At 40.3% G+C, this 13,152-nt stretch overlaps 1 protein-coding gene across 1 annotated transcript in view; it reads right to left on the bottom strand.

The window, feature by feature from the left end:
• HECW1 (HECT, C2 and WW domain containing E3 ubiquitin protein ligase 1) overlaps positions 1–13,152 on the bottom strand; it is a 106,596-nt gene that overhangs the window by 6,747 nt on the left and 86,697 nt on the right. Inside the window, exons 22-27 of the mRNA XM_081102094.1 lie at positions 12,273–12,425; positions 8,629–8,727; positions 7,937–8,066; positions 4,032–4,178; positions 2,526–2,640; positions 317–515 (exon numbers count right to left, since the gene is read on the bottom strand). Coding sequence (XP_080958220.1) covers positions 317–515; positions 2,526–2,640; positions 4,032–4,178; positions 7,937–8,066; positions 8,629–8,727; positions 12,273–12,425 — 843 coding nt within the window. The remainder of the gene's footprint in view (positions 1–316; positions 516–2,525; positions 2,641–4,031; positions 4,179–7,936; positions 8,067–8,628; positions 8,728–12,272; positions 12,426–13,152) is intronic.

The raw sequence follows: 13,152 nt of genomic DNA, 5'->3' as shown, positions 1-13,152 counted from the left end.
CAGTTCTCGGGTGACGCACCTGGAACCAGAGAGGAGGGAGCCCGATATTCTGGGGTGCGTCACCCGAGAACTGCCCTCTCACAATCCAGGACCCCTTGGGGGATGTCAGAGAGCCGGTTTTGGCCTGATCCCCGGAGGCCAGGCCGAGGGACCCTACCGGTGCATGAATCTGTGCACCGGGCCTCTAGTAATTCATATATCAATACTTAGTGTTCCAGAAAAGAATTCTATGCTAAAGGATGATCACCCAAGCTCAAATAAAAAAGTATACTCTGCTCTCTTTAGCAGGTTTCCTGAAGTGGCAAAAGCCTCATACCTGGGTAGAGATGTAATTTTCCCCCATTTCTCTATGCAGAAACGCCGAAGCCCATTGCTTCCTCGAAGGGCCGCGAAGCCTTCATAGGGCACGCTTGATGTTCCTGTGACGAACTGAAGTAATCTTAACCTCTGCTCATTATTGAAGTGCTCCACCGCGGCCCAGAACCAGCGGATCACAAGATGCCCATCATGGTAACCTGAATGGAGCAAAAAGAGAGAGAATGAGAGGAAGTAGAAAAAAGAGGAAGGAGGGGAGGGAATGGAGAGATGAAATACACATCAGGTGTGGTAAGAACGAAATAGCTGCTTTTGATCTGCTGATTTCTGTAGTAATGGCCTGTAGGTAAGTCTAAAACAATTTGTGTAATTGGTCAATTTTAAAAACAAAAGCAGATTTAGAAAGTACCCACTTTATAAAAATGATCAGATGTTCTGAGAGATGTTCTTAGAGATGTTTGGGAATCCATCAGTCATTTCCTGCCTTATATAAATGTAGACAAGGAATGACTAGACTTAGTAGAGATCATTAGGATCCTTAAGAGACAAAACCGTCTATGAATACACTCTTTTATTTTATTTTCTGTTTTTCTGATGTCAGATCTTGGTAACTACATACCATGGAAGAGTCTAGGACTTAAGAAAGGCTGGAGGTAAAGGGCAAGCTTGGTTAATGGAAGATGCTGGGCTCTCCAGCAGCCATTGATACCTACCCCTGGAGCAGCTGCGCTCAGGCCAACCATGGGCTGAGATGAGTTGGGCCCATGGAAGAAGTATGGAGCCCCTCTCACAGTACAGGTGAGAGACAAAGCTTGGATCAATTACTTAAGGTAAATAATTTGCTGCTGACTTCAAATGCAAGAGACATTCAAAGGTGGGAGAAATCAATGTAGAATGGGGTAGAAGCAAGAAAACCTTCATAAAAAAGAAGGTGTGATTTAAATACGTGAAGGCTTTGTATGAGTGGAGGGAAGAGGAGAACATTTCTGGAGGGGGAAATAAAGAATAACAAGGATGAGGAAGAAATATGGAGGACAGAGCAAGCCGACTGGCATAGACAGGGATCTGGTGAGGACGGAAAGGAAACCTGCTGGGGGAGTTAGAGGTCCTTACCAGCCAGAAAGAGACATCTTGACTTGATATCTTAGGTCAGTGGTTTTCCTACCAGAATAAGAAAGGCCTCGAGTTCTACAAAGGCTTCTCATGGCTGAGTGCATTGGGGAGATAAGATAGCCCGAGATGGCAGGCCCCCTGTGCGCTCTCTCTCTCTCTCTCTCTCTCTCTCTCTCTCTCTCTCTCTCTCTCTATTGTATTGATTGGGGTTTCTCTGTAATATGTTACATGAAGAAAGGGTTTTCAAACTGAAATGGTCAAAGAAATCTATAAATAATAAGGAGCTTGTTTTGTGGGTAGGGAAGTAGCATGATGAAAATAATGTTCCAGAAAGGCTAGTTTGGCAGTGTGAAGGTGAATAGTTAGGAGGGATTAGAAATTGGTTTTGGAGAGACCACAGAACTGGTGTAGCAAACAAGGACTGAGGTAGAGATGGTGCCAATTCTATAGGAAGTGGGACACAATTCCCTGCCAGCATGCAACCCAGCTCAGGGGCTGGCTCATGGATGATGGTATCCCCTGATGAACCTGCTCTGAGTTAGGCCAGAGACGGATTACTGTCAGCTGAGGAAGGTTCAGGTTGGAAGATGGAGGAAGGCATATAGAAGAACCTGAATGAGTACACATGTATTAAAGTATGAGCGAGTTTTTGTCGTCTTCAAAAAGTGATGACATACATAGATATATGTATTCCTTTATATTTATATTATAAATATATATGGGATATATATATATATATATATATATATATATATATATATCTCCACAAAAAGACCTATTTACAAAAATGACTCTATTTATGTAAAATATTCAGAATAGGTAAAATCATAGATACAGAATGCACATTGATGGTTGCCAGGGTCGGTGAAAAATGGGGAGCAACTGCTTTGTGAGTACAGGTTTCCTTTCGGGATAATGGAAATGTTTTGGAACTAGCTGAAAGTGATGGTTGAGCAGCACTGTGAACACTGTAAATGCCATTGCATTGCTTACTTTAAAATGGTGAATTTATTATGTCAATTTCACCTCAAACATTTTTAAAAAACTGATGACTTGTATCTGTGATAGCTGTATCATCGCAAGCCCCGCCAGCTCACCTCCCCGGTACTCGGTGTTATTCCGCCAGTCATTTAGGTCGATTTCTGCTGTGCCAGCTATCACCAGCTCCAGTTCCCTGGCATCGAACACGGAGACAAGCCTAGAGTCTATGACCTGAAATACAGATTAGGCTTCAGTGTACGGGTCCAACCACATGGAAAGTTCTATTCATTGTTATTATTTCTGTTGTTTAAGCTGGGAAACTGATCATCATTTACAACTTTTTTTTTCAGTGTGCTATTATTGTGACTTACACATTTTGAAATACAAACCATTCATAAACTGGGAATCAAAACAGGTCCCATGTTGGCCCGCCCAGCTGGCGTGGCTCAGTGGTTGAGCGTTGACCTATGAACCAAGAGATCATGGTTTGATTCCCAGCTTGGGCATATGCCCAGGTTGCAGGCTCGATCCCCAGTGTGGGGCATGCAGGAGGCAGCCCATCAATGATTCTGTCTCCTCATTGATGTTTCTTTCTCTCTCTCCCTCTCCCTTCCTCTCTGAAATCAATAAAAAAATATATTTTTTTTAAAAAGGCCCCATGCTTTTCACTACCTCTGATACTGCCCCACCCCAATGATGTTATGAACAAACCTGACTTGACTTTCCTAGTCACATTTAAATTTTCAAGTAAATTTGCATTTTAAAGACATAAAGGTCTAAATCACTTTGAAGTGACTCAATAGCTATTAGTATTACCACTTCACTTAAAAAGTATCTTCTCTTCCACATCAAACTATAACTTATTTCCTAGGAACGAGCACTAAAAGCATTATATTTTTCTTTCCTTTCCCCCCTCACGTCCGTTCTCCCTTATTCAAAGATCTGGGAGCACCTGCTTTGTTAGGGTTCTGAACTCTGGCTTTCTGTCTCCTGGTCATATGTACCAGGCACAATTGAACATCTATACTGGGTACCATCTTTAACCAAACCAGTGGTGGATGAGCCAGTGACCCATACTGTACTTCACTATGGCAGGGAAAGAAGACCCAAGCCCTGAAAAAACATTTACAGCCTCTTGTTTTTAAACTGGAAAAGTTTGAGGATGCCAATTTTTGGTGCACAGAAAGGCTAGCAGCTGTCATTGTCCCCTTGATTTACAACCTTGGCATTCATTATATGACACAAAGTGGCACTGTAACAAAGAAAAAATCTAGCCAGAGTGGACAGTGCCTGCCAACGACTTCACTTCTTTTATCTTAATTTCACTGAATGAAAGGAAGTGCAACATGCACATTATCTTGACAGGAGATGCTGCATGTTTTCACACCTGGCACACCAGGGCCACACCAACACCAATTCTGTGAGAGCATTTTTTAATCTGCCAGAAGAGTTGGGTGTCCCAGGGAACTCTGACCTCTCATTGATCCACCTTGCACTCTGGTGAGTAGAGCTGAGCCCTTTGCCTGCCTTGGGTCTTTCTTCTCCCTTTGCCTCACCAGCTGTGTCCAGCGGTGAAGGCTTTGGCCAGAGCCCTGCCCTCTTCAGTCAGGCCTGGGCCTTACCTCATAAAAGCCCCGCACCAGGGCCTCCGTCTGCTGCACCACACCACGCTCCACCCGCCACTTCACCATCCTCTCGATGTACTCCTTCTTGTTCTTTTCCGTCACCTGGGTGTTGGCTCCTCCAGATTTTAACTCCCTTTCTGTTACCTTGTAGGAAAACGGAAAGATTGTGATGCTTATTACCTAAGCTCACAGTCAGACATACAAAGTTTAGGTGGATGAACTCGATACATAAAGTCCTCTTCACATCAGTTCAGTGTTAATGCTTCCTTACTTATTTTCTTTTCCTGGAAGTTACTAAAAAGATTCTGGCCCTAGCTAGTTTGGCTTAGTGGATAGAAAATCGGCCTGGGGACTTAAGGGTTCGGAGTTCGATTCCGGTCAAGGGCACACACCTCAGTTATGCAGGAAGCAACCAATCGATGTGTCTCTCTAACATCGATGTTTCTTTCTGTTTCTCCTCCTCCCTCCCACTCTCTCTAAAAATAATTGGAAGCAAAATAGCATAGGTGGAGCAGACAGTTTTTAGAGACAGATAAAATAGTGACTGAAGAATGACAGCTTGACCTTGAGGAAAAAAACAGAGAATGACATTGCCACTTAGTATGGTGACGCATGTTTGTTAGGACAAGTTTGAATCATCAAGAAAAGTTATGGGCAGGAGATCCAAGGTGGCGGCAGACTAGGTGGATATTACACTCACCACCTCCCAGGACCAAACTGGATTTATAACTAAAATCTAGAAAAATTAACCTGAATAACCAACTGAAGATTAGCTGAACAGAAGTCTTACAAGCAAGGATTACCAGGAAAAAGCCATATCAAGACTGCGCCAAAGGAATTGCGTAGGCCTAGTGACAAGCAGCGTTTGACATCAGCCCAAATCAGACTCCCTCCAGAGAAACTCCAGAACCAACACTCCCAGTGGCCAGTTTTAGACAACATCAAGGCAGGACCCAATTAGCTTCACAAGTGGTGTATTCAAAGGGAGATCTTGACAGGCTCTAGAACAGTGATGGCGAACCTTTTGAGCTCGGCATGTCAGCATTTTGAAAAACCCTCACTTAACTCTGGTGCTGTGTCACATATAGAAATTTTTTGATATTTGAAACCATAGTAAAACAAAGACTTATATTTTTGATATTTATTTTATATATTTAAATGCCATTTAACAAAGAAAAATCAACCAAAAAAATGAGTTCGCGTGTCACCTCTGACATGCGTGTCATAGGTTTGCCATCACTTCTTTAGAACATGCTCAGGCCAGGTGTATGTTTTCACACCTGACACACCAACACCAACTGTTGAGGCATTGTGTGGCCCTGGTGTACCAGGTGTGAAAACATGCTGCTTTGTGTGGCCAGCACCCGTACAGCAACTCCTACACTATGGATGGGGTTGATCTCAGTCAGCAAGCCTGAGGGTCGACTCCACACACAAATGGGCCAATAGCAATCAAGACTTCCATTTAGCTCGATTTCAGGCAGTTCTGAATGATGTCTGTTCTGTAGTTTTGTTGTAGTTTTGACGTGGTTGTGGGAGGAGGCAAGTACCATGCTGCCATCTTGGCTGGAACCCTCCGGGAGTTTATTTTAGTGTAATGACTTAAGTTAGAATTCTAACTTAAAAAATGTTATTATTGCTACCCAGTTGTCTTAACACAATTTTCTAAGAGGTTGCATTTATTTTACAAATTTACCCTCCACTGTAGAGCAAATGTAAAGGTTGGGCAAAAAGTAATTATGCACAAGAAACAGCATATTTTACACATTAATCTAGTACATGGCAGGGCAGGAAAGTGAATCATATATTTTTGAACATATTTAAATGTGCTTTTCATAGTTGTAGGAAGAATATTTTTTCCTTAAAAATGTAAATGAGTATTCTTCAGAGGTGTGTTTATACAAATAAAACAGAATATTGACATTTTCTAGGACCTATTCAAGATTCTTGATTGAAATGTGGGTGCCGTGTGGACTGCAAGGTTCAGTGGATAACTCCCATCCGTAGACTCAGCACATTGTCCATATTCATGCAAGTTACTTATAAAGTATCCTCACTTAATTTTCAAAACAACGTTATTACAAATTACCACATGTCATGGGCTCTTTGGGTCTCTGGTCAATGATATTCTGAAAACTTTAATTATTAAATCTGCTCAGGCTATAGTTAGCCTGATAAAACTGTAACACTGAAGATTCAGTGTTACATAAATGCTGGTGGAAAACAAATGGGAAGCTTTATTTAAATAGTATGGAAATATAAATTTTGGTGGATAAATATCTAGATGTTAGCTATAAAATTTTTGTAGCTGCACAAATAACAGAAATATCTTAAATATTATTACACACTTTACAAAAATGCTTTTTAATCAATTATCATACTTGGTTTTCAAAAACTCTATAAAGCAGATCCATGTCATAATGAGAAAAAGAAGGGAAAAGATATGGGCAGCCTTTTAGAGAATGCAGTGCTCAGCCCTAGCCGGTTTGGCTCAGTGGATAGAATGTTGGCCTGCGAACTAAAGGGTCTTGGGTTCGATTCCAGTCAAGGGCACATGCCTGGGTTGCCGGCTCGATCCTCAGTAGGGGGTGTGCAGGAGGCATCCAATCAGTAATTCCCTCTCATTATTGATGTTTCTATCTCTCTCTCCCCCTCTTCCTTCCTTTCTGAAATCAATAAAAATATTAAAGAAATGTAGTGCTCAAAGAATTAAATTTTGAATAAACAAAATTTCTTGTTTTCTACTTCAAAAATCAAATCCCATTACTATATCATCCTATATAATAAAAGCCCAATATGCTAAGTGTCTGACTGTTCATTTGACCATTTGACCAGTTGCTATGACACACACTGACCACCAGGAGGCAGATGCTCCAACTGGTAGGAGTCCAGCCGATGGGGACTGGGCAAGATGGGCCGGACACACCCTGGAGCCCTCCTGTGGTTCTGCCCCGGCCCTGATCATGCACCAGTGGGGGTCCCTCAGCCTGGCCTGCACCCTCTTGCAATCTGGGACCCCTCAGGGGATGTTGGAGAGCTGGTTTCAGCCAGATGTATGAATCTGTGCACTGGGCCTCTAGTTACTATATAATCCAGCAATCTCACTTCTGGGGATATATCCAAAAGAATTAAAAGCAGAGACTCAAACGGATATTTGTACACCTATGTTCATAGCAGCATTATTCACAGTAGTCAAAAGGTAGAAGCAACTCAAGTGTCTGTCAACAGATGAATCAATAAACAAAATGTAATACACACACACACACACACACACACACAAAGTGGAATGTTATCCAGTCCTACAAAAGAAGAAAATACTTTCACATGTATAACATGGATGAACCTTGAGGACATTATGCCAAATTAAATGAGTCAGTGACAAAAATAAAAATACTTTATGATTCTACTTATATGAGTTATCTAGTATAGCCAAATTCATAAAAATAAAATGTAGACTTTTGCTTATAAGGTGCAGGGAAGAAGGAGAAATGGGGAATTGTTTAATGGGTACTATATCAGGTTTGCAAGATGATGTATTTCAGAAGAGGAGGGGAGAACGTGAAGAGCCTAAACAAAGAACTTATATGCATATATGCATAGTCCGTGGACAAACATTAGTGTGGGGAAGGCCTGGGGAGGAGGGAGGGAGTGGGGTAGAAGGGGTCAACTGTGTGGGGGGTGGGGGGTCGGGGGGGCGGGAAAGACATTTGTAATAGTTTGAACAATAAAGTTTTTTTAAAAAGAAAAAGAAAAAGTTCTGGGGATAGTTGCACAACAATGTCAATATTCTTAACAATATTGAACTATACACTTAAAAGTTGTTAAAATGGTAAATTTTATGTTATGTTAATTTTTCACAATAAAAATCAAAATCTCTTTTCTAAGCCCCACATCTTACAAACCTGTCCAAAAACCTCTTCATTAACAGTGAAAGTGAGGTCTAGGATATCTGTGATGTTGTTGTCCTTCATCCATTGCAAGCTCTGGTGGAATTCCTCATCCAAATATTCCAGGTCACTTAAATCACAGGGCCTGCGTCCAGTCAAAGGGAGAAAGGTAAAACAAACGGCTGTCCAGACCTCATTTCAAAATGTCTTTATGCCACTCCTGGCTAAAACAACACAGACTTGTTCTAACAATGTGATACTTTTGAATATACTTATGTATCTTTTACTCTTTTAAAAACAAAATATTAAAATATCTACAATAATAAAAATAATTATTGACACATGAACTCTCCATGGCAATTGGAGAAAAGTATTATTTAAAAACATCTAAGTTTTAGACAGATCAATACTACTTAGTAATTTAATAAAATGTAATTATTTATGCAAACTATAATTATTTATGAAAACTAATTCATATCCATTACATAATAATAGGCTTCCACTATGCTTGCATAACATCTCCAAATGCCTTTTTTTTTGTACTAAAAGGTTTATGTGATATCTAAGGACTCAGAAAAATAAACTACCATAAATTTAATAGGAATTGTTAGGCAAAATAGGGACAAAAGGGCTAGAGGGACTAGGGAGACCAGCACCTGTTGTCCTGCAGGTGCGGCCAGATGGACTCTGGTTTGCAATACACTTACAGTCTCAGGAGCGCCTTATAGAAGGGCCTTGTGAAGAAGGCGTCGAGAAGGTACTGATGAATCAGAGCCAGGCCTAGGATACGACCACTAAACCTGAACCTAGAACACAAACAAGGTGGAGATTTAAGGGCAGGTGGAAATTTACATGGTTAAATATGTTAATTTGTACTTTTACTTGATGTGTTTCTTTATAGCACTCATCTGAAGCTACCGAAGGAATCAATTGGTGACACATGGAAGGCACATTCTCCTCCTTACGCTTTACCATAAACAATACCTATGTGCTTGGTGTGTACTAAAGGAACTCTTCTCGCCCTCAGTTACCAGAATGGAGTAATTTTGCCAGGAGCTTCTTTTCAGACCTGAGAGTATAAGAAGCCAAGAGAAGAAAAGCACTGGTGAAGGGGAATTATGGACAAACAGCCCACATTGACCCTGAGGAAGACCTAAACCCAAGGCCATGGAAAGTCTTCTAGACCAGGCATCCTTACCTCCTGAAGCATCCGGAGAAACCACCTGAGGTTAATGTGTGTCTAATACAGGTACAGTTGAGCTCAAGGTCAGTGGGAAGAATTACACAGAATCACACTGTGGTAGTCAACAGCGGAGCCTCCAGCGGTGAATACACTTTCCCATATAGTGGGTTCCCTTTTAATTTTGTGGATGGTTTCCTTTGTTGTACAGAAACATTTTAGTTTAATATAGTCCCACTTGTTTATTTTTCCCTTTGTTTGTCTTCCCCTAGGAGGTGTATGAGTGAAAATCCTGCTACATGAGATGTCTGAGATTTTACTGCCTATTTTTATTGTTTCGCAACTTACATTGAAGTCTTTCATCCATTTTGAGTTTATTCCTGTGTATGGTGTAAGTTGGTATAGAAGCATTTTTTCCCCATGTACCTGTCTAATTTTCCGAACACCACTTATTGAAGTGACTGTCTTTACTCCATTGTATGCTTTGCCTCCTTTGTCAAATATTAATTTACCATAATGGCATGGGTCAGTTTCTGGGGTCTCTGTGCATTGATCTACTAGTATATGCCTGCTCTTGTGCCAGTATCAGGCTGTTTTGATTACAATGGCTATGTAGTATAATTTGAGATCCAAAACTATAATCCATCCAACTTCGCTCCTTTTTCTCAAGATTGCTGTGCCTCTTTGGTGTTATTTTTGTTTCATATGCATTTTTGGAATATGTTGTGCATCTGTGAAATATGAACATCAGTGTATATCTGGATGTTAATTTTGTATCTTGCTATTTTGCCGAATTCATTTATTAAGTCTAATAGCTTTTTGGGGTAGTCTTTAGGGTGCTCTACATACAGTATCATATCATCTGCAAATAATGGCCGTTTTACTTCTTCCTTTCCAATTTGGGTACCATTTATTTTTTCTTACTGTCTGGTTGTTCTGGCTAGGACTTCCAGTGCTACGTTGAATAAGAGTGTTGGAAGTGCACTCTCTGTCACTTTGCTGATCTTAAAGGAAATGCTTTTAATTTTTCCCCATTGAATATGATGTGGGTTGTGAATTTGTCATATATGGCCTTTATTACACTGAGGTATGTTTTCTCTAGTCCCACTTTGCCGAGAGTGATTACTATAAACTAGAGGCCTGATGCATGAAATTCTTGCAAAGGGCTCAGCCCTTGCAGCCGCCGTGGCTGCCTTGGCCCTTGTATCCTGGCTTCGTCCAGAAGGTCATTCAGCTGTCCGGTCTAATGAGCATATTATGCTTTTATTATTATAGATGGGTGTTGGATTTTATCAAATGCTTTTATTGCATCTATTTACATGATCATGTAATTTTTATCTCTTTTTGTTTATATGGTGTATCATGTTAATTTGCAGATATTGTACCAACCTTGCATCTCTGAGTAAATCACACTTGGTCATGGTGTATGATCTTTTTAATGTACAGCTGGATCCATTTTGCTAATATTTTGTTGAGGATACTAGCGTTTATATTCATCAGAGATATTGGGCTATGATTTTCTTTCTTTGTGGTGTCTTTTTTTGGTTTTGGTATTAGGATAATACTGGCCTCATAAAATAAGCTTTGGAATCTTTTCTCCTCTTGACATTTTTGAAGTAGTGTGAGATGGATAGGTGTTAGATTTTCTTTGACTGTTTTGTAAAATTTACCTGTGAAATCATCCAGTCCAGGACATTGTTTGTTGGGAGCTTTTTTCCTTATTGAATTTATTGGGGTGACTTATGGTTTTGTATTATAATTATTGGTTCATTTATGTGTTCTTCCTACTACACCTCTTTCAGGGAAGAGATCCTACTCATTTCATCTTTGTATCCTCCCAGCATATAGTATGTGCTTAATTTATAATTGCTAAATTAGTAAAGGTATCCCCACAACATCTAGCATAGTCCTATATGGTATGATATTTGATGAAAATATTTCTTTTTCGGTTACAGATTCCAATTCATGGCCTCGATGACGCCATCTTAAATTTCATGCTCACAAATTAAGAGATAACTGAGGGATTATATTAAGTATAATTTGTGTATATATGTATTCTTATATTGGGTATAGCACTCTCTAACCCTGTCTAAATGTGACCTAAGTAAGAGCTGGCATTCAATTCTCAGGGTCATCAATTCCCTCGCAATATCTTGCCTGCTCTGACTTCCTGTCTTTGTGTTTCTGTCTCATAGGTTTCTTCATCACTTTATTGAGAGTGACAGAAAAAGAAATGACAGGAGAAGGACAACTTTTGTTTTATCACTTGTGTCAAATGCTTGATGTAGACTCATTCCTACCTCAGCTCAAAAACTACAGAGATGAGCCTATTTGAAGAGAGCTGGCATGGCAAAAGCTACACACCTTGGAAGAGGTGGGTTATTTGATGCTACAAAACCAAAATACAGGAATTTGGCCTGTAAGTCCAGTAGGCCCAGGTATTACCTCAGAAACTCCCATCACTAGCAGCCATTGCAACATATCATAAGTAAACAATGTCACAACAATCACACTAGCAATTTTCAGGACTCATTTCTTTATGAAGTCCTGGAACTCCTGCAGTGAGAGCAGGGGTAATTTTCAAATCAGGTGTTGTGGAGACACAGCAAGAAAGTGCATGCATACTTCATTTCCCATGCAGATTTCTGGAGGCTTCTAATACTTGAAGTATCTCCCCTATAGACTGTATGGAAAACCAAAGAGATAACTGGATTTTTGAGTCAGAACAACACGTAGAGATCATGTGACCCAACAGCTTTATTTTACAATAAGATATAGAAGCTGAAGTCCACAGTGCTAAAGCTATTGGTCCAAAAGTGTACAAGTGTCAAAGAATTTCAAACCAATATATATCTCCAAGGAGCCTCCACTGGGGACTCCTAATTTTAGTAGAATTATCAACATTTAGGACCTATGTGTACTTACCTAAGTGCACTCAGAAGGCAATTACTGTTTCTTACGTAAATTTGAAGTGGTCATTAAAGTTGCAGTGTCTTTAGTATTTATTTTGTATTCTGGATTAAAACTAACAGAAAGTCTTCTTTCTAGTGCTTTGCTATTCACTCTCATCACCCCTCATTCTATCTGGCCCACTGCTCTAAAAACTGTTGCCCTCTGACTAAGATAGACTAAAACTTTCAAACATAAGAAAGCAAAAATTCTAGATCTTACCATTCTAGATGGTTTTCCACAAATGCAGACATGGGACTGATTTGCACCGTGTAGGTATCATTTGCAGAATACTCAAAGAGTCCGTAGTAAGGGTTGAAGAGCTCCTGAGACAAAAGGAAGAAGAACTCTCGCGAAGGACCACTGTAATCCAGGCTGCGGAGGAAGCAGAGGCGCGGGAATCTATTATGAACAGGAAGCAGGGGACTCACCTCTGTCTGGGAGCTCGTGTGCGTTTTCAGAGTCAGTGCTGGGGAATGTCAAGAGCAGCCTTGGATCTTTTGAGTGGAAGCCAACGGAAGTATTAATTTGCCATAGAAAAATGAGGATGTGGTCACTGGTTTGGGGACGTTCCTACTCAGATTTCCATAAGTGAACTCTTACGGCAATGTTCCTTAACCTTTCCTCTTTTTTGTTTTTTAAATTATATATCAATAAAATACACAGCTGGCCCATTAAAAACAAAGACTTTGTTGGGAGAGGCACAAGAGAATTTCCTGTGACAGTGTGTGTATGTGCACATATGTGCATATGGGTGAATTAAAAAGTTTCCAAGTTCATTCTGATATGCCCTCTGAGGTGGGTTTGCCCTCTATGGTTGAAATGATTTTCCATGAAGTCACTCAAATCATATAACAAATTTGGTCTATAGTTGTATAGGTGCACTTTAGGAGGAAGAGTTTTTTGATCAGATACTCAAAAGTGTACACCACTTGAAAAAGCAAAGATCCAGTAGTTTTGGTTTCTACTTTGATCATGTACCTCAGACTCTAGTACCTGTCACTAATCTTAGGCTTTTAAAGAACATGAAATCTCAAGCTTGGCAATACCTGGAGAAAGACCTCCTAGAAGGCCACAATTGGAATCACTTTGGGGCAAAGGC

The sequence above is a fragment of the Myotis nattereri genome (genome assembly GCF_964212035.1).
Source record: "Myotis nattereri genome assembly, chromosome: 11".
In the NCBI taxonomy this organism is placed as follows: Eukaryota; Metazoa; Chordata; class Mammalia; order Chiroptera; family Vespertilionidae; genus Myotis; species Myotis nattereri.
The sequence above is the reverse complement of the archived record's forward strand: the minus strand, read 5'-3'. Positions and strand labels throughout refer to the sequence as shown.